This window comes from Podarcis pityusensis, assembly GCF_964106645.2.
Source record: "Podarcis pityusensis genome assembly, chromosome: 7".
In the NCBI taxonomy this organism is placed as follows: domain Eukaryota; kingdom Metazoa; phylum Chordata; class Lepidosauria; order Squamata; family Lacertidae; genus Podarcis; species Podarcis pityusensis.
Window position 1 is genome coordinate 66392602 of NC_138031.1, and position 23261 is coordinate 66415862.

A 23261-nucleotide genomic window follows, 5' to 3' on the forward strand; every position below is an offset into this window, starting at 1 on the left:
TTTTTATCAAGTCTTCCTAACTGCCTTAAAAGAAAAGCAAGCCTTGTAAATCAAGTGGGTTTTTTTGTCAGTCGGTGATGAACAAGGTATTTCTGATGAAGGTGCAAGTTATAAAAACCATAACCTTCTAAATGCAAAGACAGACATAGGTAGCAGATCTGATGTCATGGTATTTGACAGAACTGTCCCCACCCACATGCCTTCTGACTCGTTTAGCAGAAGGTAGAAGTCTGACTGGGAAATTCCCCAGGGACACACAAAATAGACTGCTGTATTCGCCTGAGTAGGAAAATGGATGAGATAGAGAGAGAAGGGGGGAAAACACACCTGATTCTTCACTAAGATACCACACTACTGGCTGGGCAGGTAGCATAGCATTACATTAGAATCGTCTTGTAGGTTCAGGCTAACATTCAACTATCCAGAACCCTTTTCTCAACCAGCCAGCCTCCTGATCCAGCCACAAGCAAAAATGAACGATTCATATGCAGCTTTTAGCAAAATCAAATTAAATCCCAGCATTTGAAAGAACAGCCCTGCAGGATCAAATCAATGCCCACCTCACCCAGCATCCTGTTCCCACAGTGGCCAAGGAGATGTCTATGGGATGTCTGCAGGCAGGACCTGAGTACAACAGCATTCTCCTCTGCCATGCGCACTGTATGGCTGTGCTGACTTTTTGGGTCTCCCAGTCTCCCAGTCTAAATGTTTAGTCATTTAGTTGTGTCCAACTCTTCGTGACCCTATGGACCAGAGCATGCCAGGCTTCCACTGCCTTCCACTGCCTCCTGCAGTTTGGTCAAGCTCATGTTGGTAGCTTCAAGAACACTGTCCAACCATCTCGTCCTCTGTCATCCTCTTCTCCTTGTGTCCTCAATCTTTCCCAAAATCAGGGTCTTTTCCAGAGAGTCTTATCTTCTCATGAGGTGGCCAAAGTATTGGAGCCTCAGCTTCACGATCTGTCTCCCAGTCTAGCATTTATTATTGTAGACATCAGGGCCATGACCTGGGCTGACCCGGGGAACAACTGACCTGACCCAGATCTGGCCATAAATCAATTTGGGGTGCAGAAGCTAATGCTCTGGTTTTTTTTAAAGGGTGTTTTATTTTAAAAAAATGATTTACTCCTGCTTGGTGCTGGCCTGTAGCCAGCAGGACTGCATGCTCCATGGCTTTGCAAGCATCTTCCTTGTGGAGGAATCCATGCAGTAATTCTACATTGACTATTGAAGAGGAACAGCAGGAGTTCTCTGAAATATATATAAAGACAAAGCAGCAACTCGTTCTAAACCACACTGGGATGTGGTGGTAAGGGTGCGTGGGCTTCAGCAAGGTCACGTTTCCAGGGGCATTCAGTCTTGCCTGGTGGGGACCGTATCTTTCACTGCAATGCTGAGCAAAGGCAAAAGGGAATAGACTACTCCAAAGAACGCTTGAAGGATGACCCTGATCATGTCAGTGACTGTGCAATCATTCTAGCTTCAGCCAGCTGCTAGAAAACTGCAATGTGCAGGTCTTCCCTGCACAATGGGGACACAAAATAGCCCTCACTAAACAGTTCCCCATGCCTGGGACACCCTTGCAAATTTGTGGCACTCTTGCCAACCAATGCTGGATCAGCCAAGGATTAAGGAGGAAGTTGGAGAAATGCCTCTAAACATGCATTGAAAGGATGAAAGAATAGTGAATGCTCAAGTGCACTTCAGCATTTAACATATGATTCAAATCCATAGTAATGATTGTGAGAACGGGGGCCAAGCATGTTCCAATCAAGTAAAGAGTAAGAGCATGTGATTTTCTGAAGTGTCAACAATTTCAACTGGTACAGCCTCTGGAAGTCAAAGAGGAAGCACTTTGTCAAATCTGAGGCTGTGATACTAACCTCACTGACGTCTTTGGCTGAAAGACCGCACTATAAAACCTTAAAAGGGTTTCTTTAAATTTCTTGGAAAATGGAACAATCAAAATCGGGATTTTATGAATATGCCAATTATTTGTAAACTGGTGCCACATGAATAAAACTAATAATTGCAATGTAAGGCCACTGCCTTCCATACTTATGCTCACAGACCCTTGATTATAATTTTGTTCCTCTTCCTAGAGAATAAACTTTCCAAGAGCAAAGGAAAAAGCAGATTTAGAGTGGCCATGTTTAGGTTGACCCTGACTGTAATTTAGAACCTGAACAACATGCACAGAAATCCAGAATGAAGAGGTTACAGTCTGCTTAAAATATTTACTGGAAGTGAATGGTGATCATCTGCATGAGGAAGGAAGTATTTTCTTCTATGAGCCATTTCCTGCTTTTAATGGAAACATTCCTCCACTGATCATAGCAGGATCTCAAGATGCTCTGCATCACTTTGCTTTGATATCATAGTAGCTAGAAAAATAAAATGTGAACATGTAGGCCAGCTCTGGAAAGTTTTTGGAGGGACTACCCACCACTTTAATCACATTTCCTGTTTTTAACTCCTTAATTCTAACGTAGTTGTAGCCTGACAAAAATAACTTGAAGAAAACAGTTGCTATAAATACCCTAGGGTTCTTTTCTCTCTCCTTGCTTTGAGCTTTAAAAAAAAGGGGGTTTTCATTGCTCTCCTGCAAGCAGAAAGGCTCCTACTTTGCACAAAAAGGTACTGAGTTCCTGCAGAGATCCCAAACCCCCCAGCACCACCTGTCACAAAGTTCTGGATGGTCCTCCGACAGGAAATGCAGGGAGAGCCTGTAAAAAACCAACTTCCCGCTTCGGCCAGCACAAATCCTGCGGGAGGACTTCTACCCACACACGTAGGCTGGATCTAACACTCTGATTTTGTGAGCACAAGCAATATTTCAATAGTAGGAATTGCTTTCTCAAGTAGACACCCAAGTGCAAACCATATGAGATGCAGGTTGCTGGCTGATTTCTACCAATGGCTAAGCCACTAGCATGGTTTAATCTGGGAATGGGTGCCATGATCTTTTGGGGCAAGAGGAGCTGGAGGACCAGCTTGATATAAACCTCTATGGAAGATGCAAAGAGCTTAACTACGCCTCTTTTCCCCAATCTGGTGCCTCTATTCAATTTTTTTAATGCTATCAGCAGTCTTCATTGGTTTGAAAAAGACAAACTAAGTTACTTAAATATCTACTTTACAACACCACTCTATAAGCAGAGAGTGCTTATTCATAAACATATCAATAATAGGTACATCTTAATTTAAACCCACTTTTTATTTTAAAAAAGGTGGCACCCACCAAAACAAAACAAAAAATAATGCTTTAGTGTTTGGGCATTTAATCCACTATTTCTTTTTATGAACATAAACCATCCACTGGGTGCAAGGTGTTATTTTCTCCAAACCCTCCCATCACTATGATTTTATAAAAAATTATATGAAAATCTTCAATACACAAACTAGCTGAAAAGTGATAGGTGCTTATAAATCCATAAAGCTGTTAGCTGTTGCCATAATAATAACCTGTCATAGCCTTTACAAGATGAAATGACAGCAATTTTGCAAATGAAGAATGGGCTTAGAGATATGCAATGTTTATGAATTTAGTTTGGTTGTCACTCAAACATTATGAATATTACTTTTTAGAAAAATAAGAAAATGAATCCATTGATCTGAAAAAGGACTTCATCTGGGGGAAAATGCCTGGAATGTGATGGAGATTACAGAAGCCTAATTCTCTCTGAAATACTTGTCTTCTCCTTGCATGGCCATAAAAATGCCAAAACCTTTGATGAGAGACAGAGGCTATAGTACATTGGGTTTGGGGCAAAAAATTTGGAAAAATTCAATATAGGCAACCAAGTCAGAATAGCTGGGTAACTGGGCAACCATTCTGTCCCTTTTATTGTGTTACGAGTTGTCTCTGAGAAATGAGAATCCTCAAGCAGCCTAGGTTTTCATCTGTTACATAACAACAACACCATTATCCACCCTTCAACTTAAGGTCCCAGAACAAGTTACAATTAAAATGGCAACATTAAAAACAGTTTAAAACAAATCACAATTGCAAAAGTAGGGCGGGTCTTAAAAATATACATCTCAAGTGCTAAAGACCAGAGTAAAGAGGTGTGTCTTCATCATTCACCCAAAACAGTATAGTGAAGTTGCCAGACACACTTCTGTCGGGAGTTCCACAACTTAGGCACTGCCCCAGAGAATGCCCTTCCTGCAGCCAATCACAAGCCACAATTTGGTTTTCGAACGTTTTGGAAGTCGAACGGACTTCCGTAACGGATTCTGTTTGACTTCCAAGGTATGACTGTTCTTGATTCTGACCAAACTAAGCCTCCAAGGAGTATTTTAAATAAAAGCACATATTCTACTCATGCAAAAACACCCAGAGATGCATTTTAAATAAAAGGACACATTCTACTCATGTAAAAACATGCTGATTCCCAGACCATCTGCGGGCTGGATTGAGAAGACAATTGGGCCGGATCGGGCCTTAGTTTGCCTACCCATGCGCTAGAGGATTGTGAAAATTTGTACCTCAGGCTATTTAGACTTGTCTACCCATGTACTGAAACCAAAGGGACGCATTAGTTGCCCAATGTGAAATATATTTGGCATTATTTTCAGCTCTACCACCCCACTAAAAGATATAACTTGGGGTTCAAGGTTACCCGTTTGCCAATAATAATACTAATTTCTGTTACAATCTGCTTCCAGAACTTGTGTACACAGTTACATCTGCCAGTATGTTCCTTGTACCTTACAAGCCTGCTAGCTTAAGGGGGAAATAGCTACTACAATTTGTGGTAGTCAGATCAGGGTTAAAAACCTGTGGTGGACCACTTTCAAATTAATCTCCCTAACATTAGCAGACATAGACTCAAAGGGGCAAATGGACCAAGGAGTTCAAGCTGGCATGCCACACATGGTTCCTCACCTCTCTTCTATTCTCACAACAACCCAGTGAAGCAGGTTAGGCCAGTCACTATCTCTCAGCCTAATGTCATCCAGTGAGGCTTCTAATTGACTTGAACCCTGGTCTTCCCAGTACTAGCTCAAACCACACCGCTACACTGGATGCTATGATTCAGAGCAGACAGAAGGAAATACTTATTCATATAGGGCATAATTAAACTATGAAATTTCCTACCACACCAGGTAGTGAGGGTCACCCAACTTAGACAGCCTTAAAAGAGTATAGGAGGAATTTGTGGGGGGATAAGATCATCAATGGTTACTAGTCCAGGATCAGAGGAGGAGGCCTCTGAATGCTCGTTGCTCAGAAGCAATCATTGGTGAGGGCTATTCTTCTCATGCCCTGGGGTTCTCATAGGCATCTTGATGGCCACTGTGAAAAACTGGATGCTTCATTTGTTCCTTTGTAACAAAATCACTAAGACCAAATACATGCTACCGCTGCTGAACACTCAGGACTATTTATCATTGGGTGTGGGTGTGTGTTTGAAGACCCAACACAAATGTTAAAAGATCAGTTCCTGGTACAGGAGAAGAACTGGATTAATTAAAAACCAGTGGGTTTCTAGGTATTAGGTGAATAGAGATATTTAAAACACAGAATAAAGGCTTAGGACATCCCAAGATCTGAACAAACATGAATTAGGGTTTTTTTTTTTAAAGGTGGACTTTTGTAAACCACTTTGAATTTCTGCAAACTGCCTACGGATTTGCTCACAATCGCATGGTATATACCTGTTGTGAAACAAGGTAATACAGACGGTGCCAAGGATACTGTTTGTGCTGCTGAAATTGTGAATTCCATATGCACAATGTCAAACACTCTGCCACTGCATGCAAACTATACAGTGTAACAGACACATATATGAGTATATGTCAAAACTCTATTTACTCTTCTATTTCAGAAAAGTAATGGGAAGATCATGGGAGCCAGGAATGCATGTAAGCAAATACATGTACATACTTGCTGCATAAGAGGCTGCATCACAAGCACAAATGGAATATATATGCGCCCAATAGATTGTCCCACACAGAAAGGACGTATGTGGTGTGCGGGATCACAAAAATTCAAAGGAACTGCAGTGGCTCAATCTCAAGAGTGCACACATGTATTTCCAGTCCAAAGGGGATTGTCAGCATGGAATCACATGCGCAAGGAATCTCGGGGAAGAGAGAACTGGGCCATGGGAGTTTATGTGTTCTGTGTGCATTAATGGGTTCAGTTATTTACAGCACAATCCTAATCAGGTTTACTATTGAATTAAATGAGGCTTACTCCCAGGTAAGTAGGGTTAGGATTGCTGCCTCAGTTTTTGCAGTCAAATTGTAATACCCATCCTTGTCTCAAGACTGCTGCATGCATTAAAGTCTGTGCAAACATTGGCAGCCTATTAAGATCTCATTATGCATGTTCAGATATTATGCTTCCTGAAAAGAATGTCATCTCTCAATGTGTTTGAAGATTTTAATAGCGAGCCCAATGAGATGCAAACAATTAATTAAATGCCACAAGTTAATAAGACAAAATTGCAGTTTAGAAGGATTGAACTGGCAAACTTGGATAAAAATGGGATACTTTTACACAATATGTGCTACATGGTTTCTAAGTAGCTTCCTATTTACTCCACTCAGAGGGAAACTACAAAACTTTCCTAGTACACACCTTTAAATGTTTTTAGCAGTTCACGCTTCATTTTCTACTTCCAAAGAATCATCATCAAAATGAACCATAATCTTATATACTTGGGAGAGTGGCAGAATGGAAAGTGATTTGTTTTTTTAGTGTGAGCTATGGCACTCAGCTCAAAATTCAACATTTGGAACTTATCTAACCTTATGAATGAAGTAAAGAACTGGAAAGCTGAAGATTTTTCACAGTTCAAAGTTAGGGGTTTAATAATTCTGAATCACTCCAAGCTACAGAACAAGTCCAGAGCTCTAATCTCATCCAAACATTAATAAAATTGTGAAGTGTTTCATTAAATTGAAATTGCTAAGCAGAGTGTAGAGAAATTTTAAAATAATGAAATGTTTGCTATTACAATGGCCCTGCTATACTGGTTAATGGATCATTCGATCTCCCAATATTACAGCTTGGCTCCAGACTAAGGTTTACATTCAATTCACCAGCCAAGGTTTTTTTAAATCTAAAACTCCACCAAAAAAATTATGGATCGAAAAACATTATGTTGAAAGCTACTAAAGTCACGTGTTGGGGGAAAAAACCCCAAAACAAACCAAGTTCTTTTCCTGTTGCCCACCAATAAACAGTTTTCATAGTTTAACTTACTGGTGAACCCAACTCTGTAAACTGAAGAGTGCCTGAGAATACTCTGTTGTAGTAAAGGAGTTCACTGCTATGATTGTGCTTCAATTTCTTTATTTATGGGGGGAAACGTCAAGCTTAGCAATCTCTTCAACGTAGCCCATCCAGAAAAAAAAAGTAATCGCCTACAGGTAAATTGTTAATTTTATTTATTTGCATTTATATCTCACCTCTGCTTCCCAGAAGATCAGGGTGCTATTGTCTCTGGTCAATCAGGTTTTGCAGCTGTGCAATACTCCCCGCTCTGCTACAAAATCTTTTTGACTCAACTTGCCTGCAGGTCTTCAGATTCTGTGCACCATAATCATCCTACAAGCTGGGAGGTGGGATGGGGAAGAGCTGCATGGACTATTGTATTAGGTAAAAAGGTAAAGGTAAAGGACCCCTGGACGGTTAAGTCCAGTCAAAGGCGACCATGGGGTTGTGGTGCTCACCTTACTTTCAGGTCGAGGGAGCCAGCGTTTGTCCACAGGCAGCTTTCCGGGTCATGTAGCCAGCACGACCAAACCGCTACAGGCGCACAGAGGACTGTGACGAATGCCAGAGCACACGGAAATGCCGTTTACCTTCCCACCGCAGTGGTACCTATTTATCTACTTGCACGGGCATGCTTTTGAACTGCTAGGTTGGCAGGAGCTGGGACAGAGCAACGGGAGCTTACCTCGTCGCAGTGATTCGAACCGCTGACCTTCTGATTGGCAAGATCAGTGGTTTAGACCACAGCGCCACCCACGTCCCTACTATTATTCTATCTGGCAGGGTGGAAAGCAATGAGAAAATATGTAGGCCAAGATTGCACAGGGGAAGTCTATGATACTGCATCTGACCCGTACGTTTTATCCTTTTCATCCCATACCACCCTTTAAAATTATATACCCAATCTAACAAAGGGACAATATGAATGGACTCTCTGCGTCCTTCCTATGGCAAAATGACTGGTTTTGATGAACTGGAAGATATGTACAAATTTGCTACACACGGACAAGTTGCATACCAACACAGACTTGCCATGGACAAATTTAACAATATTTGGAATTCATTTTTATAAACACCATATTAGGTTAAGGTCTGGTTAGCTACAGTAACAATTTCCCCTCTTTTTTTGGTACACAATATCCTTTTCTGTTTTGTTTTCTTCATGGTTATTATTTCTTGGTTGGAGGAAGCAGATGGGCTTGTCCTTGCTGCTGCTTGCCCACCAGGTTTCTCTTACGCACAGCAACCCAGGTCATGTGGGCGGGGAGGGGGGGTTGCAGTGATTTTTAGGAAGTCACTAGCTTGCACCAGGTGTCCTACTGGGAGGATCCAGTTTTCTGAGTGCATATTCTGGAAGTTGGGCAATAGGGGCAGTACAGGATTCCTTTTGGTGTACCGACCTCCCAGCTGCACCAAGGATTCCCTGTCCGAGCTGCTTCAGGTCGTGGCGGATTTTCTCCTGGAGACACCTAGTTTGGTTGTCCTAGGGGATTTTAACATCCATGCCGACACGACCTTACAAGGGGCTGCTCGGGTCTTCGTGGAAAGCATGGCCTCCATGGGGCTGTCCCTGAATAAGTTTGGCCCAACTCATAGTCATGGACATGCCTTAGACCTGGTGTTCACCTCTAGTGACGTGGGTGATCTGACACTAAGTAAAAGTGAAACAAAAGAAGTGCCATGGTCAGATCACTTCCTGGTGCAACTGGACTTCTCTGCGACCCTTCCCCTCTGCAGGGAGGTGGGACCAATTCGGATGGTCCGCCCCCACCACTTAATGGATCCAAATGGTTTCCAGAAAGTGGTAGGGGATGCTTTATCCCATGTTGATGGCCTTTCAGCTGATTCCCTGGTGGCCCGCTGGAATGCGGAGTTGACCAGGGCTATCGACTGTCTGGCTCCAAAGCGCCCTCTCCGATTGCATGGAGCCTGGACAGCCCCGTGGTTTTCTTCAGAGCTGAGGGCAATGAAACAATCGCTGAGACGGCTAGAGCATCGGTGGCAGAAAACTCACTCCGAATCTGACCGGACACAGGTTAGAGCTCAATGTCGAGCCTACCAAGTGGCGATAGCGACAGCGAAGAAGACTTTCTTCACCGCCTCTATTGCATCTGCAGAAAATAGTAGCAGGGGACTCTTTCAGGTGGTTCGCAATTTAACGGAAACACCTTTACCACCGGGGCCTTGTAAAGACCCCAAGATCTCCTGCAACGATTTTGCAAAGTTTTTTGCAGATAAAATCACTCATATTCGGAAGGAGCTAGACACCACCGTGGGAGCAGGGCTGGGGCGGGAGAGTGCTAGAGCTCTGTCTGGTCAAGTTGCATGGAATCAGTTTCAATCCGTTACCCCCGAGGATGTGGACAGGCTGCTTGGACGCGTGAAAGCAACCACCTGTCTCCTTGATCCTTGCCCATCCTGGCTAATAAAAGCAAGCCGGGAAGGGCTGGGCGATGGGCTCTGCGGGGTGGTGAATGCTTCCCTCTGTGAGGGAACATTCCCAGATCCGCTGAAAGAGGCGGTCATTAAACCGCTTCTTAAAAAACCATATTTGGACCCGGCCAGTATGGCCAACTATCGCCCAGTCTCCAATCTTCCATTCTTGGGCAAGGTGATTGAGCGCGTGGTTGCTGAACAACTCCAGGCACGCCTGGAGGATGTGGACCATTTGGATCCCTTCCAATCAGGATTCAGGTCTCATCATGGGACTGAAACTGCCTTGGTCGCGCTGGTTGATGATCTCCGGCGAGCTAGGGACAAAGGTGAGAGTTGTTTCCTAGTTTTGCTGGATCTCTCAGCGGCCTTTGATACAATCGACCATAACATCCTTCTGGACTGTCTAGAGGGGCTGGGAGCTGGGGGCACTGTTATACAGTGGTTTCGCTCCTTCCTCCTGGGCCGTGTTCAAAAAGTGGTGGTGGGGGGGATGAGTGTTCAGACCCCTGGGCCCTCACTTGTGGGGTGCCTCAGGGTTCCGTCCTCTCCCCCATGCTTTTTAACATCTATATGAAGCCGCTGGGAGAGATCATCAGGGGGTTTAAACTGGGTGTCCATCAATATGCAGATGATACCCAGCTGTACCTCTCTTTCAAATCAGAAGCAGTGAAGGCGGTGAAGGTCCTGTCTGAGTGCCTGGAGGCGGTTGGAGGATGGATGGCGGCTAATGGATTGAAGTTGAATCCTGACAAGACAGAAGTACTGTTTTTGGGGGACAGGGGGCGGGCTGGTGTGGAGGACTCCCTGGTCCTGAATAGGGTAACTGTGCCCCTGAAGGACCAGGTGCGCAGCCTGGGAGTCATTTTGGACTCACAGCTGTCCATGGAGGCGCAGGTCAATTCTGTATCCAGGGCAGCTGTCTACCAACTCCACCTGGTACACAGGCTGAGACCCTACCTGCCCGCGGACTGTCTCGCCAGAGTGGTGCATGCTCTAGTTATCTCCCGCTTGGACTACTGCAATGCGCTCTACGTGAGGCTACCTTTGAAGGTGACTCGGAAACTACAACTAATCCAGAATGCGGCAGCTAGACTGGTGACTGGGGGCGGCTACCGAGACCACATAACACCGGTCTTGAAAGACCTACATTGGCTCCCAGTACGTTTCCGAGCACAATTCAAAGTGCTGGTGTTGACCTTTAAAGCCCTAAACGGCCTCGACCCAGTACACCTGAAGTAGCGTCTCCACCCCCATCGTTCTGCCCGGACGCTGCGGTCCAGCGCCGAGGGCCTTCTGGTTGTTCCCTCATTGCGAGAAGCAAAGCTACAGGGAACCAGGCAGAGGGCCTTCTCGGTAGTGGCGCCCACCCTGTGGAACGCCCTCCCATCAGATGTCAAAGCGATAAATAACTACCTGACATTCAGAAGACATCTTAAGGCAGCCCTGTTTAGGGAAGTTTTTAATGTGTGATATTTTAGTGTATTTTTGGTTTCTATGGAAGCTGCCCAGAGTGGCTGGGAAAACCCAGTCAGATGGGCAGGGTACAAATAATAAATTATTATTATTATTATTATTATTATTATTATTGTTGTTTCTTCTTCTTTTTGTGTCTTTTCTTACCCTGTGCACTTGTAATTTTGTACTTTTGTTTTTCAATAAAGAATATAAAATAAAATAAAAACCATGGTGAAGTGTTTAGTCAATACCTGGAAGGTAAATGTACATCCCTGGGCCCATGCAACTGCCTGCTAATAAAAGCAAGGGTTATATATTTACACAACATTTTAAATCTTAGATAGAAGGGTTTAAACAACCAGGATTATATTAGCACACATAATGAAAGAAGGAACTTAAGTTCCAAATAAACGTGACCTCAAAATGAAAGAATATTATATTCTGTCTTCTTTTCTTACTCATCACCTCTCAAAAATTTCTGAGTTATGGTGGTTAAGCCTAGTATATTTTTTGTAAGCAGGGGACTGCCATAAGACCAAAATTTCACCGTCTTTGCCCACTATTGATCCTAGAGATTGAGAAACTGTTGAGATGGCAGTGCAGTGAAGCTTGGTTTGGGAGAAAGCAATGCCCCTTGCACTACAGGTATGCTCATATGATTTGTGAGACTTCATAGTAAAGCATTGTGTTCCTTTCTGTGGGTGCTAGGGTTGCTTGGCCGCATGCCATTAGCAAGCTGCACATGCAATGGTATAGTTATGCCACTGCTCTGTGCATCCCTGAGCCACCAGGACTCATACTGACTGGCTGGCCCTAAGCAGAATCAGTGCCAAATGGATCTGAGCAGAAAGATTGTTCTTAGGTTCCTCCTCACCTATAACAGTTTCAACCATTTATGGTTCTGTCTCTCTTGTGGATACAGCACCAAACCCATGTGGCCTTGGGCAAGTCACCAGTTATCATGTTGTTCTCAGTCTGTAAAATGAAAATTATAATGGCATCCCACATACATAGGGTTGCTGGGATGGCAAAACTCGTGCATATTTTAAGTTGCTTTTAAAGTGTTTTCCTCTTGCTGCGATTTCTGATGCTCGCCCTCGCTTTCTCTGCTGCTACATTCCCTTGCCCCCATCCCAGCCTCTCTCCATTGCATGGCTTTTTCAGTCCTTTGCCTCCTGCCTCATGTCTGGATGACCCCCTCCTCCTCCTCTGGACCCTCTTCCTTTCCTTCCCTCTTTCACTCTGCCAGGATCCATCTCCTTCTTCCATTCTCTGCCTTTCTTTGCTTTCCAGACTCCTCCCTACCTCAGAGGGCTTCCATAGAGCTTTGGAAAAGCAGTGCCAGGGCTGCGGAAGCATCCAAGAGCCCTTACACTGCCTTCTCAAAATCAGGCAAGCTATGAGAAGGTGGCAGGGTCTACCCCCCAAAAAAATGCAAAAAAAGAAACCCTCAACAACTCTGTCCAGATTTTCACTTTTAGAAATATGGCAACTCTACACAATGTTATATTTACGGGATTAAATCCCCCTCTCCTGTCCACAGAAATCTTATCAGTGGAAAGGTGCAAGGGGTACCCTTTTAAGGATGAGATTTGGTGGCAATGAAAGCTCAAATGCCCAGTAAACCCAATTTAAATGACAGGTACAGGAGTTGTAAAGTTCAGGGTACCCTGTTGTGTCAAGTTTCTAAAACAAAGTGTTGGCTCAGTGACAGGCACTAAACCATCCATCTTGCCATCCCTTGCCTAGCACCTCTGGGTATGTTGCCTGTCAGAGCAAAACCACATATTATTCAAGAACGACTGCAATGCGTTCTACATGGGGCTACCTTGTAGAAGATAACTTGGAAACTACAATTAATCCAGAATGCAGCTGCCAGACTGATGACTAGGAGTGGCCGCCGGGACCACATAACACTGGTCCTAAAAGATCTACATTGGCTTGCAGTATGTTTCCAAGCACAATTCAAAATGTTGGTGTTGGGTTTTTTCCTGTATTTTTGTTGGAAGCTGCCCAGAGTGGCTGGGGCGACCCACTCAGAAGGGTGGGGTATACAAACCAACCAACCAACCAACCAACCAACCAACCAACCAACATTATTATTTCTGATTCTAAATCTCTTGGTAACAGTTAGAGCAACAGTGGCATGTCACTGGAAGTCGATGACCATACCAATGTGTGCATAAGGGACTCTGGGACAAACATCACCATGGAGAACAAACTTGCACATCAAATTTCTTATGAAAAAGGTGACACAAATCAGATCCTACTGTATTAACTAGGTAACTGATCAACTGCCATTTGGCTCCTTCTCTCTCTCAACTGCATCCATCCTCACCTTTCTGAACCTTTTGCAATCAAGCTGGTCATTCCTAAACAACTTAAAGGATTGATGCCACAGTTTCCAAGTTTCTCTCTTTTGTCTCCATTACTTTTTCCTTTGGGGGTCTTCACTTTTAGACTGAAAACCAGAGGGCAGGGACAGTCTTGTTCTTAATCTGTTCACAGTGCTTAGTAATTATAGGCAAGTGAGAAATAACAACTCCTTATCACAGATCACAAATTTACTATTGGAATGAACTCATCTTACAACTTACTGAAATATTCACATAAGTCTGTCCAAGAACTCCTGCTAACCGTATGACAATTTTCACCCCTATTCTTCTGTCCTCCCTTTTGCTTTCCAGTATGTTGATTCCCTCGATACCTGATTGCATCAGATTTTGTATACCGATCTGAAAACTGTCTATAAGTAAAAAGGGGGGAAATAGCTATGTGGTATTTTAAAACACTAACGCATTTCTGACATAAAATTTCATAGGTAAAAGCTACTTCAGCAGATGCAGGGGCAATATCCTACAGAGAGAAAAAAGGTTTCCCCGGAGACGTCTCAAGTAATAAACACTTTTACTTTAAGTCTTTCAGACTTTGGTGTCTATAAGGACTTCATTTGTTTTGACAATTAACATTAATTTGTATTTGAAAAACAGTTCTGTTAATATCCTGTAACACTAGCGGGGATCATTGTACTGGCTTTCACTAGCACAATGGTTTCACTGAATACAACCCTAAGTGTCATAGCTGAGAAGGGATCTGATTTTCTGTTTCCTTGGTCTATTCCCAATGCTCAGCCCATGGTACCACCTGTGGCAACAGTTCCTAAGCCCTACTTAGCCAGGCAACAGTTTGCTATGGATTTAAGTATGCCATCTAATCTAGGTCAAACACTGAAGCTCTACTGCAGAAAGCGAAATACAGATGTACCACACTTCATTTGATCAAGGACAGCAGCGGCACGTCCGAAAGTACTGAGTAATCAAGCGGTTCATATGCATACACAAACCTTCACACATCTTGACTCTTGCCACCACTTTCAGCAAAGCACGACTTAAATGCCTGTAGACATTTAAGTTATGTTATATTGGATATGCTTGAAAATTAGTGTGGACAATGGATGTAGAAAGGAGGTAAAAAGTGATACGTTATTTCAAGAGTCCTGTGTACATGTGCCTCAATGCACATATGTAGATTTTGGAGGAAAAATCTACTTCCAGTAGCAAGCTTCCTGTGCAATGCCAGATAGCACTCAATAGATTCCTGTGTCTGAGGCAGGAAGTCAATGTGTACTCAGCAAGCCTTCAAATCAATGTCGGCCCAAGTATCTTGACCAGAGAGATGCTTATTGGACACTCTGGAACACTCAGTTTCATAACACATGCAGCCTCACCCCATCCCTGTTTCCTTGGGAGAAACTATTGATCTGCTGAATGGGGCTTACTCCTAAGTAAGTGGGGACAAAACGGAAGCCTAAAAAATATCGCTGCAAACTGAGAATGGCATTAGCTAACATTGTGAGAGGAGGAACCGCACTGAGAGATCCACCAACGTAGCAACTTTCAGGATTCCTGAAGTTCATGGCAATAGCAGGATCAGCAGGATGGGCAAAACTGCACAGAAGTTGCAGGCTGGTTCTGGCACATTACACTGTTCCTGCTTCACAGTCTCCTGCTCCCTGCTGCCACAGAGTGGTAGCTGCAGGAACTTCAGGCATGCCTCAGCATGCGCCCAGACTGGGAGGATGCTATCACTAGACTACAACGTACCAAACTTTAAATAACTTTTAAGATCCTTGGGTGCTTATATTTTTAAACGAAACTCAATTCTAAGTAGGCAGAGATAATTTGCTTGTTAAATATATGCTTTGATGAATAGCGATCTTTAAAAAAAAATAATACTGAAAATAACACCCATTGCATATTTTATACTTAAACACGTTTATACCAGTTTCTTTTATCATCTGAGGGAGTGGGTCAGGTCAAGCTTCCCTTAAAAGTTCTATTCTCACACATTTTCTTACACAATGGCATTCTGGTATCATACACAAGTGACCAGATTTTATATAATGGATTTGTAAAAAAAACCAGCAAAGTTGTTTTTCATAACTATTCAAAAATGTATGAAAAATGAAGGTGGATGATAACAAAAACATCAATTCAGAGAGATTAGCACTGATAGAAGATGCTATAATTATATGGGTTATTTGAAAAGCATTCTAAGAATTATATACAATGGATCCACTGAAGGAAAAATGCTTTAAGTAGTGATACATAATTTTTTTTATTTTTTTAAAAAATCATCTCTCTTTCTACTACAGTTTCAGAGGCTTAAAGATTCCTACCTGTTGGAGGAAGACAGTCTTTCCAATCAAAATAACCTGCATAAATGCCAGGTTCCAATGAGCCTACTATCGGATCAGCCTTTAGTTCAATGTACATTTCAAACAGTCGTTGATCAAGTTCTTTTAGTGAGTCCATGCTAACCTAAAACAAAAAGGTACATATATGATTATTTAAAATAGTATTATTGTGTGTAAATCTCCTCTCATTTACTAAAAAAAGCCAGGCATCTAATACGTTTATAATGTTACACAGTGTATATTTTGGAAGTCAATATTTCTGTTTAAAAAAATGAACAAAGAGCCAAGAAGCTTCATAAGAAGCTGGCAGATTCCTCAAAGTCAGATGGATGGTATATTTTGCCAGCCAGAATAGTATATATTCCTTAATCGTTCACTTGGACTGAGATGTTGTCCTGTCTGCTAGGATATGCGGAAAAGCTTCTACCTATTGATTTCTCTTCTTTTTATAGAAACCTGACTGAGTGAAGACCCAGGAATTTGGTAGTAAGATGATGAGCAACCAAGAAATCCCTTTACAGGGAGGCTCACAAAATGCACAACTGAGGACATTGGCCAATACTTCCCCAGCCTGAAGGCACCGGGAATAAATTTGTGACAACCAAAGGGCAAAATTAAAAGTATGTTGGACTGGGCACTTATGGATGATATGCATCAAAGCCTTATTATATTCAATTCAGGTGAAGCTGTGCTGAAACAAGAATGGGAATAATAAGTAATGACAAAATTGTAACATCACAGATGTCTATATAGTATGATTTTGAGTCCTAAAGACTCAAAAAAATCTAAAGTTTTAAGTTCCAGATATGAAATCTGACTGAGTACTTCAAAAAACAACTTGGTAACAATGTAAACAATCTGTTTAGGGAAGCTTTTAATGTTTGATGTATTATAGTATTTTAATATTTTTTTGGAAGCCGCCCAGAGTGGCTGGGGAAGCCCAGCCAGATGGGCGGGGTATAAATAAATAAATTATTATTATTATTATTATTAAAGTTAAAAACAACAACAAAACCAAATTCTCTAGATTTTAAAAAAAAAATAGAGTTTAGGAACAAGATGTAGAAACTACAGCATATATGCTTCTGAGCAACTGCAGATTAAATTTCTATTCAGTGGTGCTAATCTTATTTATAATTTATTTTGGAAGCCTACTGAAAACTGAGACTGAAAGAATTGAGATCAAATACTTACTTGAGTGATTTTTTCAGCTCCTTGGAAGCCATGTTTCTCAAAGTGTTCAGCTAGGTTTAGGAAAGTGTGACGTTCTAGATAGCAGCAGTTGCTAAGCACAATTAAAAGTCTCCGCTCCTAAATCAAGGAGGATTTCAACAAGAAAAATGAATTAACGGTACAAGAGAGGCACAGAGGTAAACAATTTTGCTAAGAAAGCAATTGTTATTTAAGACAGAAATCAGGCTAAGGTTACAAATTATGACCATGGGGCAATACTGAGACTTTAAAATAGAATATTCTGAAAGACAAGTGTAACCTTAACATGGGCACAAAACACAGTGTTCAGATGAATTGCCAACCTATTTGCATAGGTTATACAGCACTGTCCCCAACCATGAGATTTTTGCTGCAACACTGCCTACCTGACCTTGAGTGGGCAGTGGAGTTTCTGTATCATTGCTATTTGGCTACCACTTCCATAAGGTAGAGGCCATTTTTAACTCCTCAAAATGTACTGCTAATCTCTCTTTGCCATAACTGAAGCTGTTTACCAGAGGTCTAAATAGGGGAGTTCGGAACATAAATAGAATTTTCGATAGTGCTTTCATCTTAATTGCAACTAATCTGTCCATAATAGCAACATTTAGCTTCCACCCGGACAAAGCCTTATATATTTGATCCCACACAAGGCCATACTTAATGATGAAAAAAATAATACATACAGTGGTACCTCGGGTTACATACGCTTCAGGTTACAGACTCCGCTAACCCAGAAATAGTACCTCGGGTTAAGAACTTTGCTTCAGGATGAGAACAGAAATCACATGGCGGCGGCGCAGCGGCAGCGGGAGGCCCCATTAGCTAAAGTGGTGCTTCAGGTTAAGAATGGACCTCCGGAACGAATTAACTTAACCCGAGGTACCACTGTATTTAGATTTTAGTTCTATGTATGCCCAAATACATGACTGAGAAATAATGCACCTGAAAATTTAATAACATGGAGAACTCCTTTTGGATCTTGGGAGCGATATGAAAAGACATGGGATTCTGATTATTATTTTTAAAAAAATCTACCTTCAGGCCAGTAACCAATTCAGACTCAACACCAACTTTTAAGTAGATGAATAAAGGGCTCAGAAAAGGTAAGAGCGATACCACTCACGTCGATTCCTAGTAAGTATTCCTTTGCTTTAATTTTAACAACTTTGATTTCTGGATTGTGATGCAGCTTTTTGTTACACCAGCATAATTTACACTGGCGCATATGATGCTAGCTTCCTATCATTTGGATTACTCTGCCCGTATGTGTACGTAAAGGTAAGTCACACTTACCAAAGACAAACTGGAGTCTTCATGGATACTTCCAAATAAATCTGAAGATGAAACATCAGCTGAAAGACTGAAAGATTTTGTAAAAAGTTACTGGTGAAGTACTTGTTCTAAACACTTAAGAATGTATCTCTACGTTACTAACTCAAATTGGGTTTACACCACTTAAACCCAAAGAAAAACAGGTTGCCTATTTGTAACTGCGGTTGTTGCAAGTGGTCATCTGTGAAGTCAGATTTTATCTATGCAGTAAGGGATCTATGCCCATGCAAAGCCCCATTAAAGAACTTTTAAGAGCTTGGTGATAAAAGGTTTTGGAAGGAAGCCTGCTCCCACACCTCAAAGGGCATGGGTTCTCACCTTCCTGTTCAGCTTCTTCTTCTTCACTGTCACTGAGGCAGCATCTGTAGGAATCTTCTGTTCCCACTCTTTCAGTGGGTGGGGAGTGAGCTAGGCCTTATTTCAAATATAAAGACATACCCCCTATATGAGACTGCACAGATCCCACAAAGAACCTGTAGTTCAGAAAAGGTGCTGAGAATGGTCTGTAAGAATTCTTAACCTCCCTCACAGAACTGCAGCTCCCAAGGAAGGAATGATTCTGTTTAACAGTATTATGCACTTAGACCAGGGATGCCCAAACTTTTTTCAAGGAGGGCCGGAATTGATGAAGTGAACACGCATGAGGGCCGACCAAGGTTGTTGATTTTTTTTTTATTGAAGTTGAGCTTTTTTTTTTTTACAATTTTAACCCAAAGTTGCCGAGCTTCTTTTAGGATTTTACCCCAGGACATATACTGCCACGGGGATAAGATTGACTGGCGGGCCAGATTAGGCCCCTGAAACAGACTTTGGACATGCCTGACTTAGACCTTTTGGAGTATGGCTGGAATACAATGGGACCTCTGGAGTTAACAGCTCATGAACAATCTCGGCCTAAGTCATGGACTGGAAACATATGGCCCTCCAGATGTCAGATTTAAATTGCCATTTTCTCCAGCAGGCATAGCCAACAGCCATGAATGATGGAAGTTGTCATACAATAACAATCCGGAGGACTACAGGTTTGCCATCTCTGGCCTAAGCCATCATTTTAAAGTCTTTTGTTCAGAAACATAATATCTAAATTAAAAAAACACCATAGAAACAACTCCAAAAACAAGAACCAGAACACTGGAAGAATACCAATAAACTAAGACTAGCTAAAGATGCTGCTGAATAGATATGCTTTAGTGTTGGCAGTTGAGAGGGAATGAGGGAATGAGCAGGAACTCTGCCTCAGATGATTTCCCTTAATGAAAAGCATGGCACCCTTCTCCATGGGGAAATGGTATTCTACTCTTTGCATGCACATCAACCAGTAATGCAGGCTTCCTCCACCTCGGCCCTCCAGATGTTTTGAGACTACAATTCCCATCATCCCTGACCACTGGTCCTGCTAGCTAGGGATCATGGGAGTTGTAGGCCAAAACATCTGGAGGGCAGAGGTTGAGGAAGCCTGCAGTAACGCAACCAGAAACCACTTGTTGAACTTTGGAATAAGTAGCACACGGATTACTGCCAAAAAGACCCTGACCAGATTATTTTACTTACTGTGTATTATCTACATCACTATCAGGCTTGGTACTTAGCTGTTCCAGGCAGTCAATGAATACCTGTGAAGAATGAACGGAGGGGGGAATCACTATTTAACATCACTACTTTGACTATTAGGAACATCATTAGCCAATGGTAAACTCTCAAATCGCATATTCATAGCATTTCCCCCCTTCACTCTCACAACCTGCAATTTAACCAAATTTTAATGGCCTGTGTCATCACAGTTTTTGTATTTTATTACTCAGACCTCTCCACTTGAGAGCTGAAATTAAACTAATAGAAAGTATAATCTACGGCAACAAACCCACACTTTTATAATAAGTGGATGCCTGTACCAATGGTTGCAGTTCTTCATGTTTCAGTTGCGCCTGTTGCTAAAAGAAGGAACTACACATTATGAGGAAAACACACCCCAGCTCTGTCTTTTCTTCAAAAGGCAAATGCAGATGGAGGATAGACTTGCAGGAAGAAATCGGTGGAAGAAGTTGTTTAATCCTGAAGCAGGCTTTAAATAGCACACACTGTTCTTGGTTGCACAAAGCAGTTGTGTATTTGTGTATCTGAAATGTGAACTCTTCCCTCTCTCAAATCTGCAGGCCTCAGTTCAGACCCCTCTGTTCAGCTACATGGCTTGGTCATTTGCAGCCAGGCCTCCCTCTTACTCATGATCTCCAGTTGTACATGGAAGAGGCAGCGTGCATGCAATTCTGAGTCAGGACTAGCTCTAAGGGAGCGTCGCACAACACAAACTCATATTTGAGAGGGAAGAGTTCACATTCTGAGCTACCTACTCTTGAACCCTCTAACCCACCCCTAACTGAATTAGACTAAATGCTAAATGTATGAAAAGCAAATGCTCTCCTCGATTTCTCAAGTAGGTAGAATTCAAAAGACACACATTTACTGCTTAGAGAACTGACTTAAGCCACACGTTTTTATTACCTGCATAATATCAGTGCTCAGTCGGCACACCTCTTCCTGTATTTTTGGATGCTGAAAAAGCTAAAGAGACAGAAAATGGTAACTGAAAAAAGCAAGCAGGTAAAAAAAACCTTTTAAATTAATAAGACAAAAACATGAGGACAGCATATTATGGTGATAGAGTAGAACAGTAAAATCTTAAGGCCAGATTTAGAACTTCCTCTTCGCTCTATCTCATGCCATTCCTGGTTATGTTAGAATGAAGAAAATGCAAAGACAGGGTGGAAGTTATATGGGAAGAGCAATGCTAATGTCATTTTTCCAGCATTACCATTGTTTATATGATGCAGTGGCACTACAAATAGTATTTGAATAACCTCTTTACTTATCTGAATAGCATTATTAGGAATTCCTTATACAGTGGTGCCCCGCAAGACGAATGCCTCGCAAGACGAAAAACCCGCTAGACGAAAGGGTTTTCCGTTTTTTGATGCGCTTCGCAAGACGAATTTCCCTATGGGCTTGCTTTGCAAGACGAAAATGTCTTGCGAGTCTTGCGATTTTTTTCGCTCCCCCCCCTTTTTCTAAGCCGCTAAGCCGCTAATAGCCTTTTAGCCGCTAAGCCTTTAATAGCCGCTAATCCGCTAAACCGCTAATAGCGCTAATCCGCTAATAGGGTTGCTTCGCAAGACGAAAAAACCGCTAGATGAAGAGACTCGCGGAACGGATTATTTTCGTCTTCCGAGGCACCACTGTAATCCCTTCCATTTATCCTGAGGAGTGTGTAAGGAACAGATTATTGTTCTATATACGTAAGAGGTTGAGATGATTTCAGTGTCCATCATGCTATTCATACCCTTGAATTTCCCCAAACACGACCTGACATGACTTACGCTGGTCTCTCCAGGTTTGCAGTCCAGGACACCTTTAAGCGACTGCAGAGAATGCACAATACACTGCTCAAACTGGGATGGCTAAAAGGTAGAGAATAAACAAGAAATTACTTCTGAAACCTAGAAATCATGACTGCAGTGGAACAGTCCTGGTTTCCAATCAACCATCTATTTAAAGCTCCCGCTCTCAATGTCCAGTCAGACCATACAGGGATTTATATGCTCGTTATATTGTCTAACAGCTATAGTGCCATGTTAACTGGAAGTCAATGCTGCTGACCATTTGCGATCTCATTATTAAAAATACCCAACCTATCCAGTTAACAATACAGGGCTCTCTTCTCCCCTTAACGAATTGCAGGCTGAGAAATAGTAACACAGCAAGCTTCAAGACTGAGTGGGAACTTGATCCTAGTCTGATATGCCACTATATTTTACTAGCTCTCCATATACTGATATATGTATAAATTTAAATAAATGTAATTGCATTTGTTAACATTGATCCTGGCCTATCTTTTTTTTTTTTAAGAATATTTATTCCAATTTTAAAATTACAGAAAAAGAAAAAAATAGAAAAAGAAAAACAAATCACATACATCTTACAAAAAAACGAACAGTACAAAGAAAAATACAAAAGACAGAAAATCACAATAAAAAAGTAACAAAAAATCAAATTAAACCATTAGAACCGTCTTCCCATTTACTTATTTCCATGACTTCCTCTCACCTCTCTGCTTTGTATTCTAGTTTGAATCGTATCTCCAGCAAGTCCTTCTAACCTTCTTTTCATTTACTTATTTTAACATTCGAATCATATTTACTTCTTCCATTATACTCTGTCTGCCAATACGGTCTAATATTCTTCTCCAACCTTTTCTAACATTCTTTTATATTACAGTATTTCTGAAGATATATTTTAAATTTTTTCCAATCTTCTTCCATCGACCCTTCTTCCTGATCTCGAATTCTGCCGGTCATCTCAGCCAGTTCCATATAGTCTATCACTTTTCTCTGCCATTCTTCTCGGGTAGGCAATTCTTGTGTCTTCCAGTATTTCCCAATAAGTATTCTTGCCGCTGCTGTCGCATACATAAAAAAATTCCTGTCTTCCCTTCGCACCAATTGGCCGACCATGCCCAAGAGGAAGGCCTCTGGTTTCTTCAAGAAAGTATATTTCAATACCTTTTTTAGTTCATTATATATCATTTCCCAGAAGGCCTTGATCTTTGGGCACGTCCACCAAAGGTGAAAAAAAGTACCTTCGTTTTCTTTACATTTCCAACATTTATTATCAGGCAGATGATAAATTTTTGCTAGCTTGACTGGGGTTAAGTACCACCTGTAAATCATTTTCATTATATTTTCTCTTAAGGCGTTACAAGCCGTAAATTTCATACCTGTGGTCCATAACCGTTCCCAGTCAGCAAACATGATATTATGCCCAACATCTTGCGCCCATTTAATCATAGCAGATTTAACCATTTCATCCTGTGTATTCCATTTCAACAGCAGATTATACATTCTTG

General features: G+C 41.9%; 1 protein-coding gene across 5 annotated transcripts in view; it reads right to left on the reverse strand.

The window, feature by feature from the left end:
• Positions 1-23261, reverse strand: part of EXOC2 (exocyst complex component 2) — an 82047-nt gene that overhangs the window by 11909 nt on the left and 46877 nt on the right. For 2 of the 5 annotated variants that reach the window (XM_081014708.1, XM_081014707.1), the window contains exons 18-23: positions 21736-21816; positions 20864-20923; positions 19916-19977; positions 18326-18392; positions 17012-17128; positions 15800-15941 (exon numbers count right to left, since the gene is read on the reverse strand). In XM_081014708.1, coding sequence (XP_080870834.1) covers positions 15800-15941; positions 17012-17128; positions 18326-18392; positions 19916-19977; positions 20864-20923; positions 21736-21816 — 529 coding nt within the window. Of the gene's footprint in view, positions 1-7434; positions 7564-7982; positions 8007-11299; positions 11415-13718; positions 13868-15799; positions 15942-17011; positions 17129-18325; positions 18393-19915; positions 19978-20863; positions 20924-21735; positions 21817-23261 lie in introns of those variants that run through there. The other 3 variants (XM_081014709.1, XM_081014711.1, XM_081014710.1) reach the window with 3 other exon arrangements.